This window comes from Juglans microcarpa x Juglans regia, chromosome 5D (genome assembly GCF_004785595.1).
Source record: "Juglans microcarpa x Juglans regia isolate MS1-56 chromosome 5D, Jm3101_v1.0, whole genome shotgun sequence".
NCBI lineage: Eukaryota > Viridiplantae > Streptophyta > Magnoliopsida > Fagales > Juglandaceae > Juglans > Juglans microcarpa x Juglans regia.
In genome coordinates, this window is record NC_054602.1 from 14,555,693 (window position 1) to 14,582,712 (window position 27,020).

The 27,020-nt window shown below is 37.6% G+C and overlaps 3 protein-coding genes across 13 annotated transcripts; 2 read left to right on the top strand and 1 right to left on the bottom strand.

The window, feature by feature from the left end:
• Positions 1-2,549: 2,549 nt before the first annotated feature.
• LOC121264498 (phosphatidate cytidylyltransferase, mitochondrial) lies at positions 2,550-20,123 on the top strand. Of its 11 annotated transcripts, none has more exons than XM_041167692.1 (12): positions 2,550-2,902; positions 3,057-3,170; positions 3,293-3,438; positions 3,543-3,599; positions 3,700-3,762; positions 3,846-3,914; positions 4,082-4,174; positions 5,327-5,431; positions 5,502-5,579; positions 6,358-6,486; positions 8,060-8,165; positions 8,473-9,055. In XM_041167692.1, the coding sequence occupies exons 3-12, from the start codon at positions 3,340-3,342 to the stop codon at positions 8,661-8,663; spliced, it is 990 nt and encodes a 329-aa protein (XP_041023626.1). In that variant the 5' UTR covers positions 2,550-2,902; positions 3,057-3,170; positions 3,293-3,339; the 3' UTR covers positions 8,664-9,055. The 11 variants fall into 11 exon arrangements, 10 of the variants coding, with proteins under 10 accessions (XP_041023626.1, XP_041023629.1, XP_041023628.1 ...); XM_041167695.1 differs by having other exon boundaries at positions 3,063-3,170; XM_041167694.1 differs by having other exon boundaries at positions 3,074-3,170.
• On the top strand, positions 10,921-13,110 carry LOC121264497 (cationic amino acid transporter 5). The gene has a single exon (XM_041167689.1). It carries the CDS (start codon positions 11,049-11,051, stop codon positions 12,792-12,794), a length of 1,746 nt encoding a protein of 581 aa, XP_041023623.1. The 5' UTR covers positions 10,921-11,048; the 3' UTR covers positions 12,795-13,110.
• On the bottom strand, positions 14,059-26,268 carry LOC121264496 (pentatricopeptide repeat-containing protein At4g20090). The gene is made up of 3 exons (XM_041167688.1): positions 24,050-26,268; positions 21,956-22,137; positions 14,059-14,561 (listed from the first exon to the last, which is right to left on the bottom strand). Exon 1 carries the CDS (start codon positions 26,056-26,058, stop codon positions 24,058-24,060), a length of 2,001 nt encoding a protein of 666 aa, XP_041023622.1. The 5' UTR covers positions 26,059-26,268; the 3' UTR covers positions 14,059-14,561; positions 21,956-22,137; positions 24,050-24,057.
• Between the last annotated feature and the right edge of the window lie 752 nt (positions 26,269-27,020).

Below are 27,020 nucleotides of genomic sequence, written 5' to 3' on the forward strand. Positions count from 1 at the left end.
AAAAAATTATAATAATTAGATGAGATAAAATGAGATAAATTGAAAAGAATTGTGAAAATAATAGAAGAATCTGACCGGTCCTACCTGACTGGAGACGATCAAATTGAATTTGAAGGAAAATAATTTTTCCATATCTGGGTGTGTGCAATTCAATTTGTTTAACATTTATTAGAGCACTGGCATTGGTTTCATCAAAAGCTTAGCCAAATGTAAAATTTAATGAATTTCATCAAAATAAGGCTGTATTGGATTAGTCAAATAGATAAATGTGAAACTTTGAGCTACAGTAAATCTATAAGTTTCTTCATATTTGAAAGTCTACTATTCATTCATCAAATCTATTTTTTGTTCACTTTTAATCTCCAAAGGTCTTTTTTATTCACATTTAATCTCTAACTGTCTTGTAATAATAATGTAAGAATCAAATTAAATTATTAATCAACATATGATTAGTGTAATTATAAAATATAAAAAAATAATATTTTTATTAAAAAAATAATATTATATTATTATTTTGATGAATTCAATGACTAATTTAATGTGGAATTATAATTAGAGAAATTTTAGATTTATAAAAATTATGTATTTTTTATTAAATTTTAAAAATAATTTTGATGAAGCCAATACCAATACTCTTATGGTGCTAAAATCTCACTCAAAAAGCTCTTAGTTTCGTCGACTAGCTTTAGCAAATTCAGCTCAGAAATCATTTTACTTTACTTCCTAAGAATATTTTTGATTTGACGTGTTGGGGGCGCCACTCTAGCCAATGCAGTCATGTCTTCTCCGAGATCTTAAGTATAGGAATCAGTCCAAAAATCTTATCTACCCATGATCGGCTGATGGTTTTTCAAATAAGATCATGATAACTAGTGGTAGGAGTTGACCTACCCATGGATTTGGTGGCTAAAGAAGAGTTTTTAGCTACGGAAGTTTTGAGACGGAGGTCTAAAAATAGAGAAAAGGAAAAGACAGAGGGAAGATGAAAAAAGATGGGAGAAACTCAGATGAAAATAAAAATGGAAGGACTAACAAAAACATAAAACCGAGTTGTATTCTTTTTGCCAACTGGGATGCGGTTCCATGCCGGTTTTCTATAGAGTTTTTGACCTTCTCTGACTCTGGCTCCAAATTTCATCTTCAATAACATTGTGCAAAAACCATCATAGCTGATGAGCCTTCTCTAATGGTAAGATTCGTGCTATCCTCTTTCATTTGTTCTTCTTATCTTCATTTTCCACCCTATTGTGTTTTTCTACCATGTCCAATTTTCATTTTCTGCCTTTTAGAATTTTTTTTTTTTTGTCTAGTTGTATTTTTCCGTCCCATCTTTAATTTTCGACTTAGGACCTTTTTCCGTCCTATTGTATTTTTTCACTTGGGACATTTTTCCATCTTATACTCATTTTCTGCCTTGGGACTTTTTTCCATCCTATTTAATTTTCTCGCCCCCATCTTCATTTGGTTATTCCATTTAGCCCCAATCACTTAGCACAAGTGGTCAATCAAAGAACTAGCTATCGAGTTGTATTTTGGGTAGGTGTATACTGAATGAGCATATCAAAGACGGAACATTTTCCTCACCAAATAGAACTTCCGTGCGTTCTAACTATTGTAACAACTCGGTCGTAGGCAGGGTCTTGGGAATAGATGCAACTAGAAATTCGGGATGTCATTGGTTCGTTGCAAATCTTCTACTACTTGTTAAAAGACTTTCCATAGGAAAATGGTTGAGTAGTTAAAAAAATATGAAAATAAACGAGTTAAAAAATAAAATATTATTATTATTATTTTAATAAGAAAAAACAGATAATACGACATAAAAATTTTTGAAAATAGGAATAGTTATTTTTTTTTTCCGGATTACGCGATTTTATTACTTCTTAAAAATTAAAATATTGAACTTGTTATTTTTAAATAAAATTTGGAGTTAATTACACTTTATTCGCTCGAACTTTCACTCAATCACAATGTGCTTTCGAAATTAATAATTACATCAAAGTAGACTCTCGAACTTTTAAAACTTTCCAATCCCCCCTTTCCGTCCACCATCAACTAACGGAAATTCACTGCACGTGCTATTTATGTGAATAACATTCATTACAAAAATGTAATTTTCATCTAATTTATTATTATTGACTATATAAAATATAAAATAATATATATTATCAATTAATAATAAATCATAAATCATTAAATAAAATTTTTTATTAATTTATATATAGTTAATGAATATCGATGTATATATAGATTATTCATACTTGCTTATAATTTAGGTATAAAATAATTTTATATATGGTTAATGATTAATTATTTGTTATTATTGATATCATATATTATTTTATATTTTATATTTTATATTGTCAATGATAATAAATTAGATAAAAATTATATATTTACAGTGAATTTTTGTTAAATTTGACGCTGCTGATAGACGGAATGGAAGGATTGAAAAGTTTTGAAAATTGATAGTCTATTTTAATGTAATTATTAATTTTGGAGACATTATAAGTTGATTAAAACTTCGAAGGGTAAAATGTAACTAATCCTAAAATTTGGCAAAAATTTCAGGGAGCCAATGATGCTCTGAAATCGAACTCAAATTCGAAGCTTCATCAAGTCTCACTCGCTTCCCGTCTCGAGTGCCACTGTTGCTTTTCTGAGAAACACAAGCTGCCCGTCGTCAGTTCGTCGTTTACATTACTATGTTTTCTATTTGGCTGCTGATTCCTTGAAGGAAATATCATTATCATACATATTCTGAAACCTATAATTTACAACCTATTTTGCCGAGAGAGGGAGACACGGCAATAGAAATATTGTCACCGGATTCGGGCACTGGTGTGTCGGAGCAGGCGGTCGGCACGGAAAAAGTGTCGGAGCAGCAGTCTCATTCAGTTTGGTACAAAGCCTTTCCTTAGTTTAACACTCATTTAGAAGTATTATCGTGCTCATTTAGACACTAGTTGGACGGTGTAAAGCCTTGTTTTACACCACGTCCATACCAAAGAGACGAGCTCTTCTGATAAATCTGACTCTTTGGATCCCATTCTAAGCTTTAGGTATAATCTAGTCCGTGCAGAATCATTGTCTTCACTATTCCAACAGTTGGCTTAAACGAGACTAGCTACTTCATTTGTAGTTCAGCTGTTTGATACAATTCCTCTTTGGTATTTGCATACTACGTCTCCTATATATATATATATATATATATAATATATATATATATATATATATTTTATGATCAATTCTATGTTTTTTCATGTGTTTAGGTATGTATGTTTTTCTGCAGTTAAAACTTGAGTGAAAAGTCCTCTCTTCGGAACTGCTCGTGTCGTTATGGATAAAGCTGAGCTTGAAAGTTTCCTGAAAGTTCTTCCCCCGGTAGACTTCTGCTGTGTCTATGGCTCAGCTCTTCATCCAAACAATCGTGACATGGTTTTAACTTTGTTCTTGCCTTGTTAATATTCAGATTCTCAAACGTAAGCATTTGTTTTTTTTTGGTCAGTTTTCATTGAATTAATGAATTTCTGACATTCCAGTCAACCATGGTGGATTACATTCTCGGTGTATCAAATCCTGAACAATGGCATTCTCAGGTAAGTTCTAACTATGATTATTTTTTGGACAATCCCTTGTAGAGAACAAAGACTGTTTGAATTTCTGATCGAATTTAATTTTGCTGGTTCTATAACCTAGAATCTACAAATGAACAAAAATCACTACGCTTCATGGATGGTGCATCTTGGAGGGCCAAAACTGGTTTGTTCTCTCTCTCTCTCTCTCTCTCTCGTTGGGTCTTGGTCTCATTTTCACTGATACTATAAATTGTTTCATTATGTTAGATTACTGAAATTGCGGATGAAATTGGTGTTGGAGTACACTTTAACCCTTTTGTTACTTGGAATCACAAGGTATTAACCATTCAATGCATACACTCATCAACTGTCTCTGATTGTGCACACTTCTACTCTATGTGGTAGAATCTATGTTCATTAAAATTTTGGCGTATGTTCTGGTACGCCATGTAATATTGTCTGATCAATTTCCCGTAATTTTCACATTTAAGCAAATGTAACAGCTGCTCAAATATGGGGTTGTTCGGATGCATGACTTGATTAAGGACATACTCAATTGGGAAAGATTCTACTTGAGTGGTCGTTTACAGAAACCGGTATGTCCTCCTTATCAGTGCCTCTAGAAATAATTTCTTTCATGTCTTCATTTCTTTACCTGGGGATGTTATAATGAAAGGGGTATTTATGCCAACAGGACATCATTTTTCTAGCGAGCACTTTTATGATGTATCTGTATATTGCATCCATCTCTATTTTCAACCCCTCATTATATGCTACGTATGAGAACAAATTGTGGGATTTGATACTAATATTTTAGAAAAGAAACGAAAAAAATGTTTTATGGACCTTACTTTTCCTGAAAAAGTGGCCAAGCCAAAATTATTTTGCACTGATTGTGCTTTTTCCTTTTCATTAATGATTTAATTAGTTAATTGACTCTTCAGTCAGTTTTTCTTACCAGCAGTTTTTAATGGAAGGGAAACAGTGTAATGGACAACAAGTTCTCTATATAGTTTAAAAACTCTTCATCATTTAAAACTGATTAGAAGATGGAAATGAACTGAGATGCCTTCGGCTTTCACCGTATGTGGGCAGCACTGAAGCTATTCAATGTTATTTTGTTCTACTTAATTGCCCTTTAGAGGATATTTTTCTTTGCTTCAAACCAAACCCCCAACTTTTATGGGCTTTTGGGTCATTAAGGGCTTTCTTGTATGGGCTAGGTGTTTTTCTTGTATACGTCCAGTGTACTTGGTTACTCCTATTGATATATATATAATACTATTACTTATCAGAAAAAAAAAAAAAAAAAAAAAACCCACAGGGCTTTCCTTTGCCCAGCCACCTTGCTCTTTCTCTTCCTTTTTTGGTAGTTCTCTACATGTGGCTACAAAAATGTGAGTTGCCGAAGAGTCCTATTTGCTGATGGTTCTTGGAGAGAGTGTTTTTTTTCAATATGGTTGTTGAGCCCAGTCATGATATGATTCCTAGTTTGGTAACATATGCAAAGTTCCAATTCAATTCCACATAAAGTAGGTCAACATGTAGATATGAGTAACTTAGTCTGTCATCTGATCAAACTAGTTTGGTTCTGTTATCTGATCAAACTAGTTTGGTGTCTTTCCTCTGCTTACATTGGCTGCCGCAAACTTTCTCTGCATTGCATTTGCCTGCTAGTCTGGACCTAGTCAATTTTGTTTTTGTCTTTGTAAACTTAATCTCAAGGAAGCTTTATCATTTTCATACAGGTTCATATACTTGTGGATAACCTGGATATAGAAAATGTAAACTCTGCTAATTTAAAGGCTGCAATGACTGCTGCCCTCCTCCTTTTGCCACCGAAATTCACTGAGGTTTTCTTCTATTTCAATCCTTGATCGTTTTAGAATTATTAAAGTTCATAACTTATTATGCTTCTTGCAGGAAGATCTTTATGCCAAAATATGTAGCCTCTCATATATGGGTGACTTGCGAATGCTTTTTGCAGAAGACAGAAATAAGGTGATGCTTGATAGAGTTCAAAATGGTCTTTTGATGGTAACTGGTCCTAGTTTTTCATAGCTTTATGCATGGCTGATAATTTGCAGGAGGATCTACTGAAACTATATGTATCTGTGATTTGTACGATGTTAATTAACAATTGACCAAACTTAAGTATTATTTCTAGTGATTGATTAACAAAATTGAGTTTATACGACTGAGATATTCCTGTGGAAGACATATTATGCAATTATCACTACTACCACCGGAAGTTTCGAAGGCCTCATTTTTTACCAGCCCTGTACATTTTTTGTAACTGCTTATCAGATGCCTTTTTTAGGGGAAAATGCATTTTCCACCCGCCAACTAATTCGCATTTTGCAATATGTGCTCCAAAATTGACGCATTGTACCCTTCCAAGTACCATCGAATGCCAAATAGCACCTGTTCAAATCCGACCATTTAGATGGATCAAAAGTGGGTAAAATTGAGTGATGCCACACAATATTGGTGGTCGGATCTCAACGGAGGGTGCACATTTCAACTTTTTGGTAGGTAGAGGACACAATCTGCCAATTTTGGTAGTTATTTACGGTGTATATTGGGAAATGCATCTTAGTTAATGGCAGTAAGTTTATTTTTCTCTCTTTTTAATATATTATAATTTAGATATTTTTTTGTCATTATTTTATTGGATGTTACACCTGGTAAGGCATTTTGTTTTTGGTGAAATTGGATAGTTTTAACAAAATTACTTTTCTTATGAAAGTTCAGTTGTTCATTTATATAACCTGCCCAGGTGAAGAAGATTGTACAAGGGCAATTTGATTTATTCCAGTCAAGGTATAGGCCATTTCTTGAAGAGTATGAGGCTAAGGAGTTGTTGAGATTCATGTCGTCTGGAAGTGGCCAAACAAATGTTTCTCAGGTCTGTTTAGATCCTCAAGTTCTCAAAAGAAAGCTGATTCAATATGCCATCTTTGATTTTTTGTGATCTATTCAAGAGAGAGAGACCTGAGTGTTCTAACCTCTCTGCTGCTTTATGCATCAAACATGTTTGGGATCTTGAACTCAGCGACGAAGTATACTTGTAAAATTTAGCATTGAAATTTCTACTGCCTTTTTCTTATGTAGCCATCCTCAGGCAAGCAACATTGAAGTCAGATTAGGTGAATGAGAGTTAGATGCCATTTACCTAGCTTTTCTTTCTGCTCATTCTGCAATTCTGTTTCTTATTATGATAGTTGCGGTGTTTTTAATTTTATGCACATTTCCACTCCTCCATGAAACAGTTGAAATTCCAGCATATAATAAGGACTAGCTCCTTATATGGTGTTTTGGGTCATTATTAACTTCTTGATGCATACTCAATGATTCATTACTTTGAGCTAGATACTTATTGAGCTTCTGGATAATGAGTAGATTTTCAAAAGTTATATGTTGTCTCCAGTTTATGTCAATTTCCTAAAGTAAATGTCTTGTTCTTTCTTGAATTCATTAAAATAATAAAAGAATTCATGCAGAAAGTTGTCAAATTTTGTCTGGTATACTATGTGGGGTAATGCTTATGGCACTGCACCAACAAAAATGAAAGCCTATGGAGGATGGTGATAGACGTAAAGTATGGTAGCTCTTAGGGTATTCTTAAGAGGTTATTTGGGCCTTTCAAGTTCGGTTGTGGAAAAACATTTGTAGGGTTTGTTGGCCACCCACCGCGGGGAGGGGGGGGGGGGGGGTGTTGTTCTAGACTTGTTGGATATTGTGCGGGAGATGACTCTTAGACAAGTTCTGGCACATGTATGGTGTGGAGCCCAAGCTCAAATGAGACATGGGAGAGAAGACAAGATACATGGTTCACTGTGCGTTGTATCCACATGAACGGCCTCCTTTCCCATCGAAAGCATTTGTAGGAGTAAAGTTGCATGGAGAAGGGCAGTCCTTGCTTGGGAGGCAGCTCTGGAGAAACCCTCACAAGGCATAACATAAGGAAGTGACAGGTAATAGTATCAATTGGTGCTACATGTGTAAGAGGGATGGGCAAAACTGTGGTTCACTTGTTCTACATTGTTAAGTAGCTAGAAAGTTTGAGTTAGGTAATGTTGTGATGGGCAGTGGATCTTTTTCTTTTTGCTAGAAAGGTTGGTTTAGTAACCCACATAGTGAATGATTGTGGAAAATGATCTCAATTTGACTATTGTGACGCATTTGGAGAGAGATGAATGGTTGTAGCTCTTGAGAGTTGCAAGAGTAACATGGAGGGTTTTTTTTTTTTTTTTTAATATATATGTGTAATAACATGGAGGGGTTAAATGATTTCTTCTGCAGATCTCTATATCATTGGATGTCTGCAATCTTTGATTTTTCAAGCTTGGTCTGTTTTTTTTGTTATCTTTTTACTGCTTCTACTTAGGTGTCTCTAATGTATACATCTTTTGTGCTTATGTATATATAAAAAAAGGCTAGTTCCAAAAGCTTAAATACCTTTTCTCCTCTTAGAACAGGATTGTGGCTTATCAGCTGCTCGCTCTCTTGTTAGTTCCCTTCCTCCAATGGTTAGAAGCAAAATGGGCATGAAGCTAGGGCAGGAGAAAAAGCTGGTAGAATCTGGTATTAACTTCAATTCGTCTGCTGTGGATTTGTAGTAAAGAACTTTATGCAAAGATTCTGATATTTCTATAGTTCAACACTACACAGATGGACACCCATCCTAACTTTGTGAACTCAATTGTATTTGGAAGAAACATGATTTTGATTGTTCATTTTCAAACATCAACTTTTTTTTTTCTTTTTTCAAACATCAATTTAGTTGCTAGTTGACTTATAGTGTTAACATACTAGACTTAATTATTCAATAGTTTCAATATTTTCGCCAAATTTGATTTGATAATAACATCCTTTCAAATCGCAATTGAAGGTCGAGTAATACATGAAGTTTCAATTGGCTCAAGAGAAGAGGCTGCAAAATGCATGCAGAAAGTTCTGAGGCGAACAGTCATGGTTTCAAGTGCAAGGCAGGCTGTCTCTGGTCTACTAACTGTTGGTGGAGTTAAGGCTGTTAGATATCTTTCTAACAAAATGTGCAAGGCTTGGAAATCCTTGAGATGAGGCTACCTTTAATTTTTATGAGAAATTTTATTTATCAACCTCTCAAGCCTATTCCTTTGTGGCTGGCCCTGCACTTTACGGTAGAGTTATGCTAAATAACGACGATTGATCACTTATAGCCTGAGATTATAAACTAACAATTCCACATGGGCTTGCCTGGATGTCCTAATCAACTTGTTTGTTTGCAGATATAGGGGTGCAATGTGAAATGAATCATGAGGTTGGGTAAAAAGGGTAGGTCTGATTTGGTCAAAATGCAAATTTTGTTTTGATGTGTATTGATTTTGAAATTGTCTCTTAAATTGCTGAAGGGAGGTCAGAAGTTTAGCAGTCATTGTCGAATGACGCTCTCCTTGTGTCTTGTTTGAAACGATTTCATTCATTTTTGTCTACTGAATATGACTTGATGTAGTGACTACATATATTTGTACCCAAACAGGGGCTATTGTCAGTCAATATACTAGGAAGCATTGAAAATTATAGTAGGGGTGTCAAATCGTGCTAACGAGTTGTGTTCGTGTCGTGTCAAGATATGTTTATTATACTATATGGGTCAACTCTAACCCAATCCGTTAAGTTTATCGTGTCAAAATCTCAAACCCTAACACGATCCATTAACATAACGGGTCATATCGTGTCAATCCGTTTTGACCTGTTTATGTAAATGGGTTGAGATCCGAAATTAACCCGTTTGACTTAATTAAGTTTAGCATAATTTTATACAAATGTTAAAATCACAATATCTATAAAAAAAATAGAAAACTAATTACAAGTCTAAAATTACAATCCAAACAATAAAAATATTGAAATTAAAATCTCAAAAATTTTATTTTTAGGTATAAGGGTATAATTGTAACTTTAAGTTTTTTAACGCGTCAAAACAGGTTGACCCGTTATTAATCGGTTAAGCAATCGTGTCTTAACGGATCAATCTGTTTTGATCCGAACCCGTTAAGGTTAAACTCTAATATGTTTTTATCGTGTCGTATTCGTATTGGATTAATAAGTCGTGTCTTATATTGTCACCTCTAAATTATAGGTGGCTTGTTGCGCGGGTCTTTTGTTTGGATGCAGAAATGGTAATCCATAAATATCATAAAATGGAAGATAATTCTTACTGGAGAATTGCATGACTTTTTTAGATCCGCATTGTTTCAAAGAGGTTGAGTCATCTTTGAATATTCTCGATTCTCTCTTCCAATGGAATCGTCACGTGGAACCCCTGTTCATTTCCCACTCAACTCTCTTGACTTAACTACCCTCAAGTGAACGCATGCAGCATTTTTTTTCCTTCCGATGGATAAGCATTGGATGTGGACAGGATGGCAGCAGCTATACGCCACCAACCATTGATGCCCATGTTATCATTCTTTTTTGAAAGGAAAAAAGAAGTATCTTCTTGCATAATTATTAAAGATGAACATCAAATGTTCCTCGTAGTTGTAGCTTTTAATCAAAAGCTTGATCTTTCTGTTCTCCCTAGCAGGAAGCCTGAAATTCTTATTCTGTGGTGGGTTAGATAGAAGTGGAAGGAAGTTTACTAGGGAATACAGGTCCATGTGGGGAGTGTGGGGGCATCATCCGAAATTCTGTTGAATGTTGTTTTGGCAGGCTTCTCTTCTAACCATGGTTGGGGGACAAATTTGAAGGCTGTGCTTGATGGTTTGAACTTGTTCTGTGGTTTAGCTTACACGCTAAGTTAGGTAGGGAATGAAATAGGTTTTGTTTTTTAAGAAAACAGGAAAAAGCTTAGAACAAAAGAAAAACTTGGATTTAGCAAACGGTGAGCCAAATTTGTGTGTTTGCACAGAGCTCTAAGCATCCCAAACCTGGAATCAAGGATATAAAATATCTGTGAATTGAAAGAGGGATGGTGGATCTTTGATAGTTAACAGTTCTTTTTTCACCAAAAGATGCGTCTGTGAGCCAATCACAAACAAGTCCGGTTCCCATTTTGTCTGAAGTGGAGGAGACTTGAAGACAACCATTGTGCTTTGAGCTCACAACCTTGGTTTCATCGTCATCCATTATTGAGGAGAGGAAAAAGTTACTTTACCTCTTCACTTTATCCTTTTTATTTGACTGTTGGTCAAATTTCTTTTTTTATTTAATAATTAAGAAAGTGATTTTAAGTATATTGTATATTTTTTTATTTTTTTTAAATATTTAAATGTATTAAAAAAATATAAAAAAAAAAAAAAAAAAGTAAAAAAAAACAAATTTTTTACGCTGGACGGTAAGCCTCCCGGAAAGGAAAATGTCTACAAGAAAGAAACGAAAAGGGCGTGGACGCTTATAAAATGGCATCAATCTTCCAATCCTTTTCACCAGTTTCTAGTTTGCCTCTTAGTATTACTGGTAGGAAATAGTACAAGGGAAACCAAGATGGGTTCCACAGGAGAATTGGGTGACGATAGCCAACCAAGAAAATATTGGAGATGTAGCAAGCAGGATTTCTTCCCAGAGGAATCCTTTCAAAACTGGAACACGTATCTGTCTGCACTATCGCAAACATTTCTTCGGTTCAAGGACCGTCTCATAAGCAGATCAAATGATGCCGAGGAGATTGGAGAACTTCGCAAACGAAGTGAGAATGATATGAAACAATGCCTCACCTGGTGGGATCTCACCTGGTTTGGGTTTGGTTCAGTCATTGGTACGGGGATCTTTGTGCTCACTGGCCAAGAAGCGCATGATCATGCTGGACCAGCCATCGTTTTGTCCTATGTTGCTTCCGGTGTTTCAGCAATGCTCTCTGTCTTCTGCTACACAGAATTTGCAGTAGAAATCCCAGTTGCAGGAGGGTCATTTGCTTACTTAAGAATTGAATTGGGCGACTTTACCGCTTTCATAACAGCAGGAAACATACTGCTTGAGAGCATTGTTGGAACTGCAGCAGTTGCCAGAGGATGGACTTCGTACTTTACATCTCTACTGAACCGCCAACGCAACTCATTGCGCATTCACACAAACCTCAGAGATGGGTATAATCTCCTGGACCCAATAGCTGTAGTTGTCCTGGCAACTGCAGCAACAATTGCAATGATCAGCACGAGGAAAACTTCATACCTCAACTGGATAGCTTCTGCAGTTAACACTGTAGTAATCTTATTTGTGATAATTGCAGGATTTGCTCATGCCAAGACGTCAAATTTGACACCCTTCTTGCCATATGGTGCTAAAGGAGTCTTTCAGGCTGCTGCAATTGTTTACTTTGCTTATGGCGGGTTTGACAATATTGCCACCATGGCTGAAGAAACCAAAAACCCATCGAGAGATATACCATTAGGATTGCTTGGATCAATGTCCATTATAACCGTGATATATTGCTTGATGGCGCTTTCCCTGGCTATGATGCAGAAATACACAGACATAGATCGAGAAGCAGCATATTCTATAGCTTTTCAGAGTGTGGGCATGAAATGGGCAAAATACCTGGTAGCTCTTGGTGCCCTAAAGGGAATGACCACTGTTCTTCTTGTAGGGGCACTAGGACAAGCACGATATACTACTCATATTGCACGAGCTCACATGATTCCGCCATGGTTTGCTCTTGTCCACCCAAAGACAGGAACCCCCATAAATGCTACACTCTTGATTTCCATTTCAAGTGCCTGTATTGCTTTCTTTTCGAGCTTGGATGTCTTGACAGGCCTGTTATCGGTGAGCACACTCTTTGTCTTTATGATGATGGCAGTTGCACTTCTGGTGAGGAGATACTATGTGAGGGAAATCACCCCTCGAATTAACCTCCTGAAGCTAGTTATCTTCTTGCTGATCATTATTGCCTCCTCAATGGCAACTTCAGCCTACTGGGGACTAAAGCCTGATAGTTGGCCAGGATACACCATTACCGTTCCTCTTTGGTTCTTGGGAACTGCAGGGATTTCGTTTTTTGTGCCTCAACAGAGGACGCCAAAAGTTTGGGGGGTTCCACTTGTCCCCTGGCTTCCATCCTTGTCAATTGCAACAAATATCTTTCTCATGGGATCTTTGAGTTCTGATGCATTTATCAGATTTGGAGTCTGCAGCCTTGTAATGCTAGCATACTATATATTCTTTGGTCTCCATGCAACTTATGATATGGCCCACCGCCCACCAGCAACACAAAATGAAGTCTCTGAAATTTGATGATGATAACATCAAACAGAAGGCAGGACCTTGAAATCACTGTACTCCCTTTATCCTTTATCCTCCCAATGCTTAATAAGATTTCCTTCCCAGTTGTGTTTCATACCAGGATAGCTCATAAGTGTCGGTTAATAATAATCTGCAGTCTAGATAGTATTATTGTCAGATGTCAATGAAACAATGTTTAAACAAATATCTCTACATATAGCAATGTACTAAATGCTAATGGCGGAAAGTTTATTACTAAGCTAATATAGGAAAGTTAATTATAGCATGAATTACCTGATGGAATAGATGATAGACTGATAGTACAACAAGCCAAGATGAAGTCCTATTGATACTTTGATGTGAGGTGAAATATCTGGAGCCATCCATTTGAACTAGTCTGAGTGCATATCCATATTTTGTATTCAAATCCACAACAAAGATAGTCTAACATGAATATGACCAAGTTTTCTATCATGATATCAAATGGATTTCCATGGTGAGGCCCTTATTATTTAACTAAAGAGAAATGATAATTGTAGTCGTGTATGTGCAAGCGTCGCACAATCACTTTGAAAAAAGTGAATAAATACAAGACCCACAAAAAAATTAATTTCTTAACAGTGGATCTCACTTTTTTTCAAAACGACTGCAAGACGCTTGCGTATTTTACGATTATATGTAGTATTTCTCTGAACTAAAACAGTATGACCTTTTGAGATGGATGACTTTCCAATCATGTAGCAGTTCTGATCGTTGAAAGATCTTTCAAGATAAGTTGGTAAAAAGTGTTATATATATTTTTTTCCAATTGGGGTCTCTTCAATTACTTGACCAAATTTAAAGGTCTAACGCAAAGGGAGATAGACGCACATAATATATTTATCTCTCTTATATAGTTTTATTAGACAATTAGAAGATCTATATTCCAGTTTTTCACTTCCGGTTAGTAAGGATGGATGGGAGAAAGACAGGGTGGGAGTCCTGACAAGGCATTATCATAACAGCACTTTCAAACGATAGTGAATGCTGAAGGATCTGGACCGATTTACGAAGGGTCCACGAAGGATGACCGACGTCTTCACAACCAATCTCGAGGGTCTGTAGTCTTGAGCATTATGTATCTATCTATCTATATACTGTAATTTTCAAATTATGATGATTTGTTTATATGAAGTCAAATCATCAACTAGTTGGCTATATTATTATTAAATGATATTTAATGATATAAAGTCACATCATCCACTTCATTTTTTGTTACAATTAAATCAAAATTAAATAATATAAAGCAATTTCTATTATAATAAGCTTTTTAGAATACAATTTCCAGGCTTTAATACTTTGTACAACACCATCACCATAAATGATAAAAAAATAAAAAATAAAAAATAAAAAGCTTTTTTTACCCAAAAAAGCTTCGACCTGCTGCAAGTCCAGCAAGAACGATTAATAGCTGAAAGATTTCAGCTTTCTCATTCAAACATTTCAATACTAAACGTTGTTCTTCAACAGCAGAACCACCAATATACGATATGCACTGCACCAGAGATATGAAGCTGAAGAAACTCGAGCTCCATCCCCGACCAACATCACCTGAAATATCTGCCCCTCTACTCACCTCCCCCATCTTCGTCCCACAGAGCAATCAGATTGCTCACCTTTGTCATCTGCTCATCCAAGCTTCTTTCAACACCATGAATCCTCCGAACAGTCAATTCTAGAGTGATATTGTCCAATTCCCTAATCAGATGTTACATGACAGCGGTATTCATAAGTCACGACCTACAAGAAGTTAAAAAAGAAAAAGAAAAAGCCATAAGCCTCTCAAACATGCCAGCATCATGCAGAACCATACAACCCAAACACAAGCTTTGGCCCTAAAGGGCTCAGACACCTAAACTAGTCTCCAAATGTCTTTCTCCAAGGTAGTTTGTTAGATGAAGTCTACATGGAGCAACTACCTGGGTTTGTTGTTCATAAAGAGTATCAGATTGGAAGATGGTCCTTATCTGCATTATGTGGTGCATATGACAAGAGCACAACGACCGGACAATAGAGGAACTTCGATCTTTTTTTTTAGAACTTTATTTCTATGGGCTATAGCTATAGATTTTAATGGTCTAGATTTTCATGATTTTCTTGTTTTTATTACTACGACTTAGGTAGGTCTTATCTCTTGTATACCATCTGTTGTATTTGGGCTATACCTATCATCATTAATAAAATCATTTACTTATAAAAAAAATAAAAATAAAAATAAAAAGTATCAGTGGAGCGTCTACAAAGTAACAAGGCATTGTATGGTCTGAAACAATCCCCTAGGTGGATTATGTTTTATCACCGGGAATGAAATTGAGGTTATTGCCAAGCTGAAAACGTTTTTGTAGCATCAATTTCAGGCTAAAGACTTGGGAAAATTTTGATACTTTCTTGGTGTTGAAGTTGCTATGTTTAAGAAGGATTATTTTATCTTAAAAGAAGTATGCAACCTGATTTTCTGAAAACTTGTTAGGCGACCCGTTATTGCTCCTATGGATTCAAATCACTCCAAATTGATGAGAAAGTCACATGAGATGCTAGAAGATATCTTCGTCTACTTGAAAAGCTCAGTTAATTTTCCATTAGTAAACCAGACATCTCATATGCAATCAGTGTGGTGAGCCAGTTCTTGGAGGCCCCAAAGGTTCCACATTAGGATGGTGTCACTTGTATTATTCGCTATCTCAAGCAAACCTTACGCCATGGACTATTGTATAGGATGCATGGGTATCTTAGAGTACAAAGGTTTCACTGATGCTATCAATAAAACTTGCTTACTGATAAAAAAAAAAAAAAAAAGGGTTTCATTGATGCTGATAGGTCTGCTATTGGGTACTACAACATTTTCTACATAGAAGAGAAGGAAACAGATAGTGGTATTGTGATCTAGTGCATAGACTGTGTATAGGGTACCCACACCTTCTAGTGAGTTACTGGAATTACAACACTTTCTTCAAGAGATCGGCTTTTCTGCTCCAACTTCTATCCAACTATTTTGTAATAACTAATCCTCTTTTCATGTTACCTCAAATCCAGGATTTGATGAAAGAACTAAGCATATGGGGGTTGACTGCCACTTCATTAGACAGAAGATACTGAGTGGAGATACTTTCCATACTTTTTTACATCATTTGTGGAGTTGATCAATTTGAATATATCCTTACAAAGTCTTTGAATCATACTCAATTGGAAAAAAATTGACCCTATAAGTTTGTACTAGCTGTTGTAATGCTTTTTCACATTATATATTCAATGAGTGTAAAGTAGAGAAGTATCTTTCTCAACATTTGATGACGCCTACTTTTGGCAATTCAAAGGGGGTATTAGATGGCATTCTTGGAACACTTTTTTTTTTTTTATAAGTAAACGATTGTATTAATGATAATAGGCTTAGCCCAAGTACACAAGGAGGTATACACGAGTTAGCACCTATCTAGGAAGAAGAAAAAGAAACAAGAAAGTTGGAACAAAATTGACCCTCTAAGTTTATACTTGTCGTATTCTGAAGTGGTGATAGTCAAGATGGGTCGTTTTATAGAAGTAGTTATTGAATCAAAGTGCTTTATTTTAGCAAAATGTGGAGGTGGTGGTTTGAGAGTCACTGAGCGTAGCTGGAAATCAGAGAACTCGGTGATGCTGGGGTATTCTTCAATTCAATGGCTTGGGAAGGTGTTAGAGGAGAGCCTAAGTAAGGGGAAAAAGGAGGTATATTCAGTAACACGAGATGGTTTTAGTAGTATCATTGCTCAACGATGTGCAAATAGGAGGGATATATATTGAAATTTCAGAGTATAATCAGAGGGGAAGAAGGAATATTTTATGTATTCCAGAAGGTGAGAATGGATGGGGTTGGAGGAAGATGAGGGAGGTGTTGTTAGAGCAAAGGAAGGAGGACACTAAAGTCGCTGTTTGGCCTGGTGGAGGTCACCCGAGTGATGGAAGAGGGGGCTGAAGCACCATGCGCGGTCGTATAAGGAGGTCCTCTCTTCATCACTACCGAGGACTGTGAAGGAGACGGTGGCTGGTGCAAAGGTCTCTGACAGAGGTAAGGGGCTTTGGCGTAGTGGGACGTTGAGCCATACTCTTGGCAGGGCCTCTGTGGCGTGTCAGGATGCATGGGAGCTGCAACGGAAATTGCTGGAAATGCAGGGGCAATTGCGTGCATTGCAGAGAGATATGGCTACAATTGTAGCTTTTGTCGGTTCTTTTAAGGAGAAAGAAGCAGCTGTTAAGTCAAAAGGCTTTGAAATGGGAAGTGGGCCGAGTAAAGTCCACAAAGGGGCCCAACAGAAAAATAAAAGGGGAAAGGGCTGGAATGTTTGGCGTCGGCCCAAGTCACAAGACCTGTTTGGTGGGGCTAGGCCGTCTCAACCCAGGGCCCAAAGCAGTGGGCCTCAGAGCAGTGGGTCTCAGCCTAGGGCCCAAGGCTGCGGGCCTCAGCCCAGGGCCCAAGGCTACAGATCTCAGTCCAGGACCCAAAATAGTGGGTCTGAACTCGACCCTAAGGAGATCGACAACCGGAGCCCTAGCCCGATACCTTCTACAGAGCTTTTCAGTCTCGGTTTCATGCCGGACAGCTTATCGACGGTGAGGGGTCAGGCTGCGGGGACACAGACGACGCCAATGGAGGTAGTGGGGGTCGCCGATGAGGTTTTGCCGGAATTCTGTACGCGACAGGCCTTGGTAGGCTTCGAATCTCGTGTTTTTGTGTCTACGGAGAACCAGAGTTCGCCGATGAGTGGTGCTGGGGTGTTTCTGGCCCCGGCGACAGTGTCTGTGAAACTAGTTGAGGAGTTCGAGATGGCTGAGGTTGAGGATGACTCGGATGATTTTATGCATTCCGTGGAAGATGAACTTTTCATCCAAGAGGCCTGTGGGTTGGAGGAGTTTTCGGAAGGAAGTGAGTTTCAGAATTTTCAGAACAATAAGATGGGCAATCCTATCCCATTAAGTTACTATTTTCTACGTATAAAAAAAAAGTTACTATTTTCTAGATCAAGCATCAGATTGGGTTATTCATAAAGCAAAAGAAATTCAACATGTTGTTGGAATTGAGTGTGATGGGTATGAGGAGCAGTTTATAGCCTTGTTAACTGCTATGGAAGCTGGACACCACCAAAAAAAGAGGGGGAACACAAAGAAAAGTCAGGAATTAAAAAGATTGATGTGGTCGATGAACTCGGAAGCTAGTTCCAGCAGGAATAAGGTAAAAGGGAAGGGGCTGAATGTTTCCCAATGAAACCCAAGATTGTATCTTGGAATGTCCGAGGTCTAAACGAGGTAGAGAAGCGTCTTCGGATTAGACGCCTACTCCGTGAGTGGAAGGCGGACATTGTATGTTTACAGGAAACGAAGTTGAAGATGATTAGTAGGACTATTCGAAGTTTATGGAGCAATATTTATGTAGATTGGGTATATTTGGCCTCTTCGGGGGCTTCGGGAGGAGTTGTGGTAATATGGGATAGACGGGTGGTAGTGAAAGTGGAGGAGTTCATAGGGAGATATATGGTTGCATGTTCTTTTAAGTGTGTCAGATGATTTCTTATGGGCATTTGCAGGTGTGTATGGGCCTAACTTGGACGTTGAAAGAAGTTTATTGTGGGATGAGCTTGCAGGGGTACAGAGTTGGTGGGAGCTCCCTTGGTGTATTGGGGGGGATTTCAATGTGGTTCGTTTCCAGAATGAGAGTCTTGGAAGCAGAAGACTGAGGCCAGCAAGCCTGGAGTTCTCAGAGTGTATCTTTGATTTGAACTTGATAGATCTTCCACTAGCAGGGGGTCCAGCCACATGGTCAAATAATCAAACTTGGTCCTGCTTGGATCGCTTTTTAATTTTACCTGAGTTTGAAAGTCATTTTCCGGAGGTATGGCACAAGCGGTTGGCGCGTATAACATCGGACCATTGGCCTATTATGCTGGATTGTGGAGGTATTCGTAACGGTAGAAGGTATTTTAAGTTCGAAAACATGTGGTTGAAGTCAGAAGGTTTTGTGGAAAGGGTTAAACAATGGTGGACTTCGTATCATTTTGAAGGTACACCCAGTTTCATTTTTGCAAGCAAATTGAAAGCCTTAAAAAGGGACTTAGAGGAGTGGAATAAACAATCTTTTGGTAATGTGGAGGAGAACAAAAATACAAAGTGGATGGAAATTCAGGAGGTAGAAAGACTGCAAGAAGGGAGGCCACTTAATGAGGAGGAACAAGCTCAGAAAACTTTGTTGGTTGCTGATCTTGAAAGGATAATCTTATAGGAAGAAATCTCATGGCGCCAAAAATCAAGAGCTCTTTGGTTGAAGGAAGGAGATCGGAGTACGAAGTTCTTCCATAGAATGGCAAACTCACATGGAAGAAATAACAACATTGAAGTGCTGAGAATTGAGGGTGCTGAGAGTAGAGAAGAAGAAGTTATTCAAGATCACGTGGTCGTTTTCTTTGAGAAGCTTCTTACTGAGCAGGTGGGTTGGAGGCCTACTTTAGAAGGATTGGCTTTTGATACTATTGATCTTGGGGATGTCACCAGGTTGGAGAGGGCTTTTGAAGAGGAAGAGGTTATTGAAGTAGTAAAGAAGATGGCAAAAGATAAGGCTCCCGGACCGGATGTTTTCTCTATGGGTTTTTTCCAGGAGTGTTGGGAGGTGATTAAAGAGGATCTTTTGAAGGTATTTCAAGAGTTCTTCTCGTTAGGAAAATTTGAGAAAAGTCTCAACACTACTTTTCTCGCATTGATCCCTAAAAAGGTTGGGGCCATTGAGATCACAGATTTTCGGCCCATTAGTTTAGTGAATGGTGTTTACAAGATCATTGCAAAAGTGCTTGCCAATCGATTAAGTGGGGTATTGGGGAAGATTGTTACTAAATCGCATAATGTTTTTGTTAAGGGTAGACAGATCCTTGATGCGGCTTTAATAGCCAATGAATGCTTCGACAGTCGATTGAAGGTTGGCAACTTAGGGATTATGTGCAAATTAGATATAGAAAAGGCGTATGATCATGTTAATTGGGATTTCCTCCTTTATTTATTGGGTAGGTGTGGGTTTGGAGAGAGGTAGAGGTCTTGGATCAGATGGTGTATATCTACGGTACGTTTCTCGGTGTTGATTAATGGCAGTCCAGAGGGTTTCTTCCCAAGCTCTTGTGGTTTGAGACAAGGGGATCCGTTATCTCCTTTACTTTTTGTTATTGTTATGGAGGCACTAAGTAGGATGATTTCAGCCATAGTGACTAATGGTTTTATCAGTGGTTTCCAAATTGGAGTGCCGAGTAGGGGTATTACAACTATTTCACATTTTCTGTTTGCAGATGATACGCTCATCATGTGCGAGGCTGATCAAGCCCAGTTGAGGGCTGCGAAGGCATTGCTGCTGTGTTTTGAAGCAGTGTCTGGTTTAAAAGTGAATTATGATAAATCAGAGTTGGTACCAATTGGAGAAGTTCAGGATATAAGGGTGCTGGCTGACATACTGGGTTATAAGATAGCGTCTCTTCCTATGACTTATTTGGGATTGCCATTGGGTATAGCGTCGAGGGCACGCACGATTTGGGATACAGTGATTGAAAAAGTAGAGAAGAGACTAGCAGGGTGGAAGAGAATGTATTTGTCGAAAGGGGACTGGATCACATTAATCAAAAGTACACTTTCTAACCTACCCACCTACTTTTTATCATTATTCCCTTTACCGGCAAGTGTGGCGGGTCGACTTGAGAAATTACAGAGAGATTTTCTGTGGGGGGGCTTAGGAGATGAGTTTAAATTCCACTTAGTTAAATAGGAGATGGTTTGTCGTCCTATATCTAATGGCGGTTTGGGTGTCAGAAATTTGAGGTTGTTTAATAGGGCATTACTTGGCAAATGGTTGTGGCGATATACTAAGGAACTAGAGGCCTTATGGAAGACTGTGATCCAGAGCAAATATGGTGTTTTAGGGGAGGGGTGGTGTACTAGAGAAGTTAGAGGAGCATCAGGTATGGGGCTATGGAAACATATTAGAAGAGGATGGGAGGTCTTCCACCGTCACACTAGATTGCAACTAGGGACAAGCTCCAAGATCAGATTTTGGAAGGATGTTTGGTGTAGTAACAGTGTTCTACAAGATCTGTTTCCGTCGCTTTTCTTGATTGCAAGTACCAAAGATGCCACAGTGGCAGAGGTTATGGAAGTCTCAGGTAGGAACATTCATTGGAACATCAATTTTAATCGAGCAGCACAGGATTGGGAGATGGAGAGTTTTGTAGATTTTTATAGCCTCCTATATTCTGTTCGTCCAAACCTCCAGCAAGAAGATGGGTTGTGGTGGTGTCCTGCAACGGAAGGGGTGTTTTCTGTTCGCTCTTTCTATAAGGTTCTCACACAAGTTCCAGAGATACAGTTTCCCTGGAGAAGGCTTTGGCGTCATAAGGCTCCTCCCAAAGCCTCTTTCTTTGCGTGGGCAGCGTCATTAGGTAAGATTCTCACCACGGATAATCTAAGAAAGAGGAGGATAATTATTGCAGATTGGTGTTGTATGTGTAAAAGCGGGGGTAAATCGGTGAATCATTTACTTTTACACTGTGAGATGGTCAGGACTTTTTGGGACGAGGTGTTTAAAAGAATGGAGTTAGCGTGGGTTATGCCGGAAACAGTTCTGGATGTATTGGCTTGCTGGACTTCGATTCGTGGGGCGAGACAGATCAAAGCAGTTTGGAAGATGATCCCTATCTGTATTATGTGATGTCTATGGCAGGAGCGCAATGAGAGAACTTTTGAAGATAAAGAGAGATCTTTGGAGGAGCTAAAACTGTTTTTCTTTAGGACTCTTTGTACTTGGGCCATTGCTATAGACTTTAATGGCATGGGCCTTCATGATTTCCTAGTTTCTAATGTGCCCACATAATTAGGGCATTTTCTCTGTATTTTGACATTTAGTGATTTAATAAATTATTGTTTTACTTATAAAAAAAAAAAGTTTATACTTGTCGGTTTAATGCTTTTATACATTATATATTCAATGAATGTAAAGTAAAGAAGTATCTTTCTCAACATTTGATAACGCCTACTTTTGGCAGCTAACTGAATACCCGTCCAACTGTTTTGCAAAATAATTGTTAACAAAGTTGCAAAAACCTTCATGCTTTAACCAAGTTATATGTACAGTTATGTACCAGAAAATTACTTGTAGAAAATGGTATGTATGGCCACTAGGTTCGCCTTGCCATAGATCTCAGTTTATGTGCGGTGGTTGCGGCAGTTTCAGCCAACAAATATCATTGTATCAGTGCTTGGTGAGATGGACGCCTTGGGCTCCAGGGAAGCAATGAGAAATTGAACCACAAAAGACCCCAGCCTGCAAAAAAAAAAAAAAAAAAAAAAAAAGAGGATAGAGCTTCACTATATTTTTAAGGATCTTTTTTGTTTCTAAGTATATTTTAAAAGAACTTAAGACTAGAACAGAGATGATTACTAACTAGAATTACATGGACCATACTCATCATGGCTCCGCTGTGAACATGTAACTCTTTCTGATGAAGCCTTTGGCAAATCCAGCTAGTTTGTTATTCTCATAGTCTTGAAGTAGAAAAGAACTATACTACATATATATATATATATATATATATATATATATAGAGAGAGAGAGAGAGAGAGAGAGACAGATAGACACATGCATATGTAAACTGCTGGTACTCTAGCATGATTGCCACGGGAACCAACATAGAAAATAAAAAGAGGTATTGTGGCCTTTTCTCTGTGCTTGGATCCAGATGGTTTTCTCTAACAATGACAATAAGAATTTAAGCTACTACTTTTGGTATGTTTAAAATATTGACCGTACCCAAGAAAACAACAACCAAACTGAAATCTAGAAGAAAATGGGAAGTCTTGGGCCTATTATTTTATATTAATATATTTTTGGCTCCTAGAGCGCTCCTGACAATTACATGGGACCATTGAACTTCAGTCTCAAAAAGTACAAGTCAAACAAGGTTATCGGGGTAATACAAAAGGTATTACCAGATCTTTTAGCCAAACTTAATTGCAATTATTTTGTTTCAACTTTTTTTTTTTTTTGAATGTTTGTTTCTTTCCTCTTCTTTCATTATTTTATTGCTTTTAATTTATTTACCATAATTGCCTTTAGCATACTAGTATCGTGTTCTACGGTTTGATTAGAGAACATCCCATTTGTTATCCTAAGCCAAAGGCTAACAAAACCATTGTAATCAAGACGCCTTTTCAAGTAGTAATTATGAGGTAATTAGCATCTCATCTTAATTTAGTATTTAACCGTTTCTAAATTTTATTAAGCAAAGGATATTTTGGTTTGTTCAATTTTTTGGGGATTGCAGTTGTAGTCATATTAGCTATATTAACTTATCAGGCAGCATACGAGGCCTTCAGCTTGAGCTGCTAGACAGGATATTAGAATACTAACTAATAAGTTAATATGAGTCATAACCAATCTACAAACCAACCCCTAAGAATGCATGCAATTGGTAAGAAAACATATCCATCAGGTAAGCCCATGGAGAGTTTATGTGATACCCCAAAGGTATTGTGTTAAGTCCCATAAATTGTGAATGCATTGTAAGGGTACTAATTCCCATGTTAGGTATTTACAAGGTGTAATCCATATTTTTAGAAATGATTCTAAGGAGTTCTAATTGTCTTTGAGATATTGAACAGCATGGGTCCTGACAAGGACGTCAAGGATTTAAGCAGGGAGGCCGCCATCCAAATTGGATATGAGTTCCACATTGGGTGGATGGATTGTGAAGGAGTTGTAGAGGTGCTAAGTCTCACATTGGTTAGGGAATAGGTGGAATTGAATTTTATAAGCAATTCCACAAAGTCCCAATTGTCATATTGGCTAATCCTTTTGGGATATAGCACAGATGCGGCTAGCACGTTTCCCAGGTGATGACAGTTTTAAGACTCAGGTATCCCAAGTCATTGCCTTGGCCAACTACAAACTGTAGATAAGTTGAATAATTTTTTGAATGCCCTTACAATGACTCAACATTTTTTGAAACTTATCTTTTCTATGACGAAAGACAATCTTCAGGCACCCTCCCTAGGGTTGGGCACTTTTGCAATATTTAATCAAATTGCAAAGAATAAGGTCATTGTCGCATGTAGTTTTGCTACATTTTTTAACATGGTTTGATTATCTGATTAAGGATCAAGAAGTTCTTGTATTCAATAGTTTGGACGGTGAGGCAGTAATAGAAAAATAAAACAAGAAGAAAAGAAAGGCATACTTAAGAAATCAGCAGTAGAGGCTGCTCCAACACTTGTCAATGGCAGCTTGAATTTTCTTAGGTTTGCAAAGCTCTTGAACAACTCTAGCCCAGGTAGAGGCTTTTGGAGGCAAAAACTTCTGCAACATCACTTCTACAATTTTGGAAGCACCTAAAATCCTCTGTCGCTTAAACAGCCGAATAGCAAGTTCATCTAAAAACTCCCTCCCATCTTGAGGAGGGTGTACCTTTTCTCTTAAAGCTCGCAAAAAAATGTTGCATGTAACTAAGTCTGGATCACAACCTTGATCCATCATACTGTTTAAGAAATCAATGGCACGCGAAATGCTACTCTGCTTGCACAAAGCATTGAAAATGATGTTATAAGTAATCACATCTGGTAGAGATTCTGGTTCTTGACAAAGCATTTCATTGAAAAGTTTCAAACCCTGCTCCACCAAACCAGCATTGCAAAGACCATGAATCATGGAACTGTAAGCCACAACATCAGGTTTAAATCCCTTTCCCAACATCTGCTTCCACACCATCAAGGCCTCCCTAAGTTTCCCATCCTCACATAAGCCATGAATAAGTACGCTGTAACAAACCTCATTACGGATAAAATTATCATTTTCCATATTTTTCCACACAAGAATAGCTTTATGGCTATCGCCAATCTGGAAGAAACCCTTCATTAAGGAGCTATAAGTGAAAGCGTTGGGCATGCAGCCCACTTTCACCATCTCAGAGAGAACGTCCTTTGCTTCATCCAACCTCCCTTCTCGGCACAGACCATCTATAAGAGCACTATAAACAACAGTATTTGGTTTGCATCCCCTTTCCACCATTTCCTTCCACAATTTCATTGCCTCTTCCATCTTTCCCTCCCTAAACAAACCGCTAACAAGAGCTGAGTAAGCATACTCATTTGCACGATGACCTCTCTCCTCCATAGAAATCAACAGACGAGCCCCATCAACAGCTCTTCCTTGTTTTACAAGCCCATGGATGATTGTTCCATAAGTGATGTCATTAGGCACACATTTACTTGATACCATTCGATCCAGTAGACTCACTGCTTTCTCTAATTTTCCCTTGAGACACAAACCATGGATAAGGGTGTTATAAGTCACTTCATTAGGAATACATCCTTTTAGAAACATATTATCAACAAGCTTTGCAGCACGTGCCAAGTCACCCTTCTTGCACACTGCATTGATCAGCACATTAAATGTTGCAGCACTCGGGAAACACCCCTCAATTTGCATCTCATCCAACAGTGAGACCGCCTCATCAATCCTAATCTCCCTGCACAATCCATCCATCAATGTACTATAGGTGAACACATCAGGAGTGCATTTTCTTAGCGGCATTTCTCTAAACATCTCAACCGCTCTATCAATCATTCCCAACTTACACAAAGCCTTAATAACCAAATTAAAGGTAAGCACATTTGGCAAAATATTCGAATCCCTGCTACCAATGACCCGCGAATAAAACTCTAATGCGTGAGAAAAACGACCTTCTTGTATAATAACATTAAGAACCGAATTAAACGATTTCACAGTCCTCCGACAACGAAACTCATAGACCATTCTATCAAACAATTGGACAGCTTTTTCAGGTAAATGCGCTTTCCCATAAGCTCTAAAAATTACAACAAAACATCTCTCCATAAACCGTCGGTTCTCGCGTTTCATTCGATCTAAAACCTTCTCTAACGACCTAAAATCACCCAAATCGGCATAGTTCGCAATGAGTGAATAGAAAGTAGAATCACCCGGTTTGTAAGAACCCAATTTATGACTTGACTTGAAGATTTCATCAGATACTGGGGGCTCAGTTTCCCCAATGTTATCAGGTTCGGCGGTTTCAGAGGTATTGTTCGATGGAACGGTGAAAACAGAGAAGTGGGAATGAGAGTGAATTGGAGAAGGGAACTTAGGTGGGACTGAAGAGAGGCCCAGCTTGAGAGCTTTCTTGATTGATTTGCTCAGGAGCTCTGTGTGAAATAAGGAGCATTTTCGCATGGGTATTACTGGATTGAAGCTGGTATATCAATGGAGCTTGATTTGGTTAATGGGAGTTTTCTCAGAGTTCTTAGACTTGAGAGACTTCTCCCCTTGAGGAAGAAAATAAGGAAGTCTTGATGGGTTTTCTCAGAGAGTTCTACTTTTCACCTCGAGGAAGATTACAGTGAGAGAACGAGTCAAACCAATTTCTTTGCTGGCCATGCGAGTTAACTCACTGTATATTTTATTTCATTTTTAGCTGCATTAGTTATTGTTTTCCTTTTTTCATTTAGTGTTTTAAAATTCCTTGAAATAAAGGAAGGAAAAAAAAAACATAAAAATGAAAATACTCTCCGATGGTTTATTGCATTCCTCGTCCATTTTTCTTTTTTTGAGTTATGCTAATTATTATTAATTTTATTTATTTTTATTGTTATCATTATTTTAGGCATAGTGCTAATTTTAACAAACGTATAAACTTCTTGCTCTAAATAATATTTCGAAGGAAATTCAAACACGCGGGAAGAATACAAAAATAATAAATACCTCAAATCATGATTTATTTAAAAAATGTCTAAAAATATTTTTGCAGAATTTATTCGCCCTAGTTATTCTCATTAATCTTTATAAATGGAACATACATGTTTATTATTATAAAGTCGAGTTAAATCCTCTGTTAACGACATATTTTGCACACATTTTGGTTAGACTCCAACAATTCAAGTCTTTCAAAACGGGCCTGCAAAAGATAGGAGAGAAGGTAATTAGGAGAGGGAAGCCTTGGGGTCAGAGAGTTTTCGATGCTAAAGTTAGTAAATATTTTTGAAAGTTTGTAAATAAGTGAAAGAGTCTAGGGATCAGAGAGCTTTCTCATACTTGGAGCTTGATATTTATACCGTGTGTTGGAGGAGGTGAAGATTGTCTTTGTCTCTACAGAGTATGTGCATCTTCTGTTGTTTCTGCTGTTAAAGTCTTTTAAT

What these genes read in the sequence shown, in the direction of transcription:
- LOC121264498 (XM_041167692.1), top strand. Translation starts at nt 3,340, where the DNA reads ATGGATAAAGCTGAGCTTGAAAGTTTCCTGAAAGTTCTTCCCCCGGTA. An exon ending in ATCCAAACAATCGTGACATG is followed by an intron (nt 3,439 to 3,542) that starts GTTTTAACTTTG and finishes CTGACATTCCAG; the next exon opens with TCAACCATGGTGGATTACAT. An exon ending in TTGCAGAAGACAGAAATAAG is followed by an intron (nt 5,580 to 6,357) that starts GTGATGCTTGAT and finishes TAACCTGCCCAG; the next exon opens with GTGAAGAAGATTGTACAAGG.
- LOC121264497 (XM_041167689.1), top strand. Translation starts at nt 11,049, where the DNA reads ATGGGTTCCACAGGAGAATTGGGTGACGATAGCCAACCAAGAAAATAT.
- LOC121264496 (XM_041167688.1), bottom strand. Translation starts at nt 26,058, where the DNA reads ATGCGAAAATGCTCCTTATTTCACACAGAGCTCCTGAGCAAATCAATC.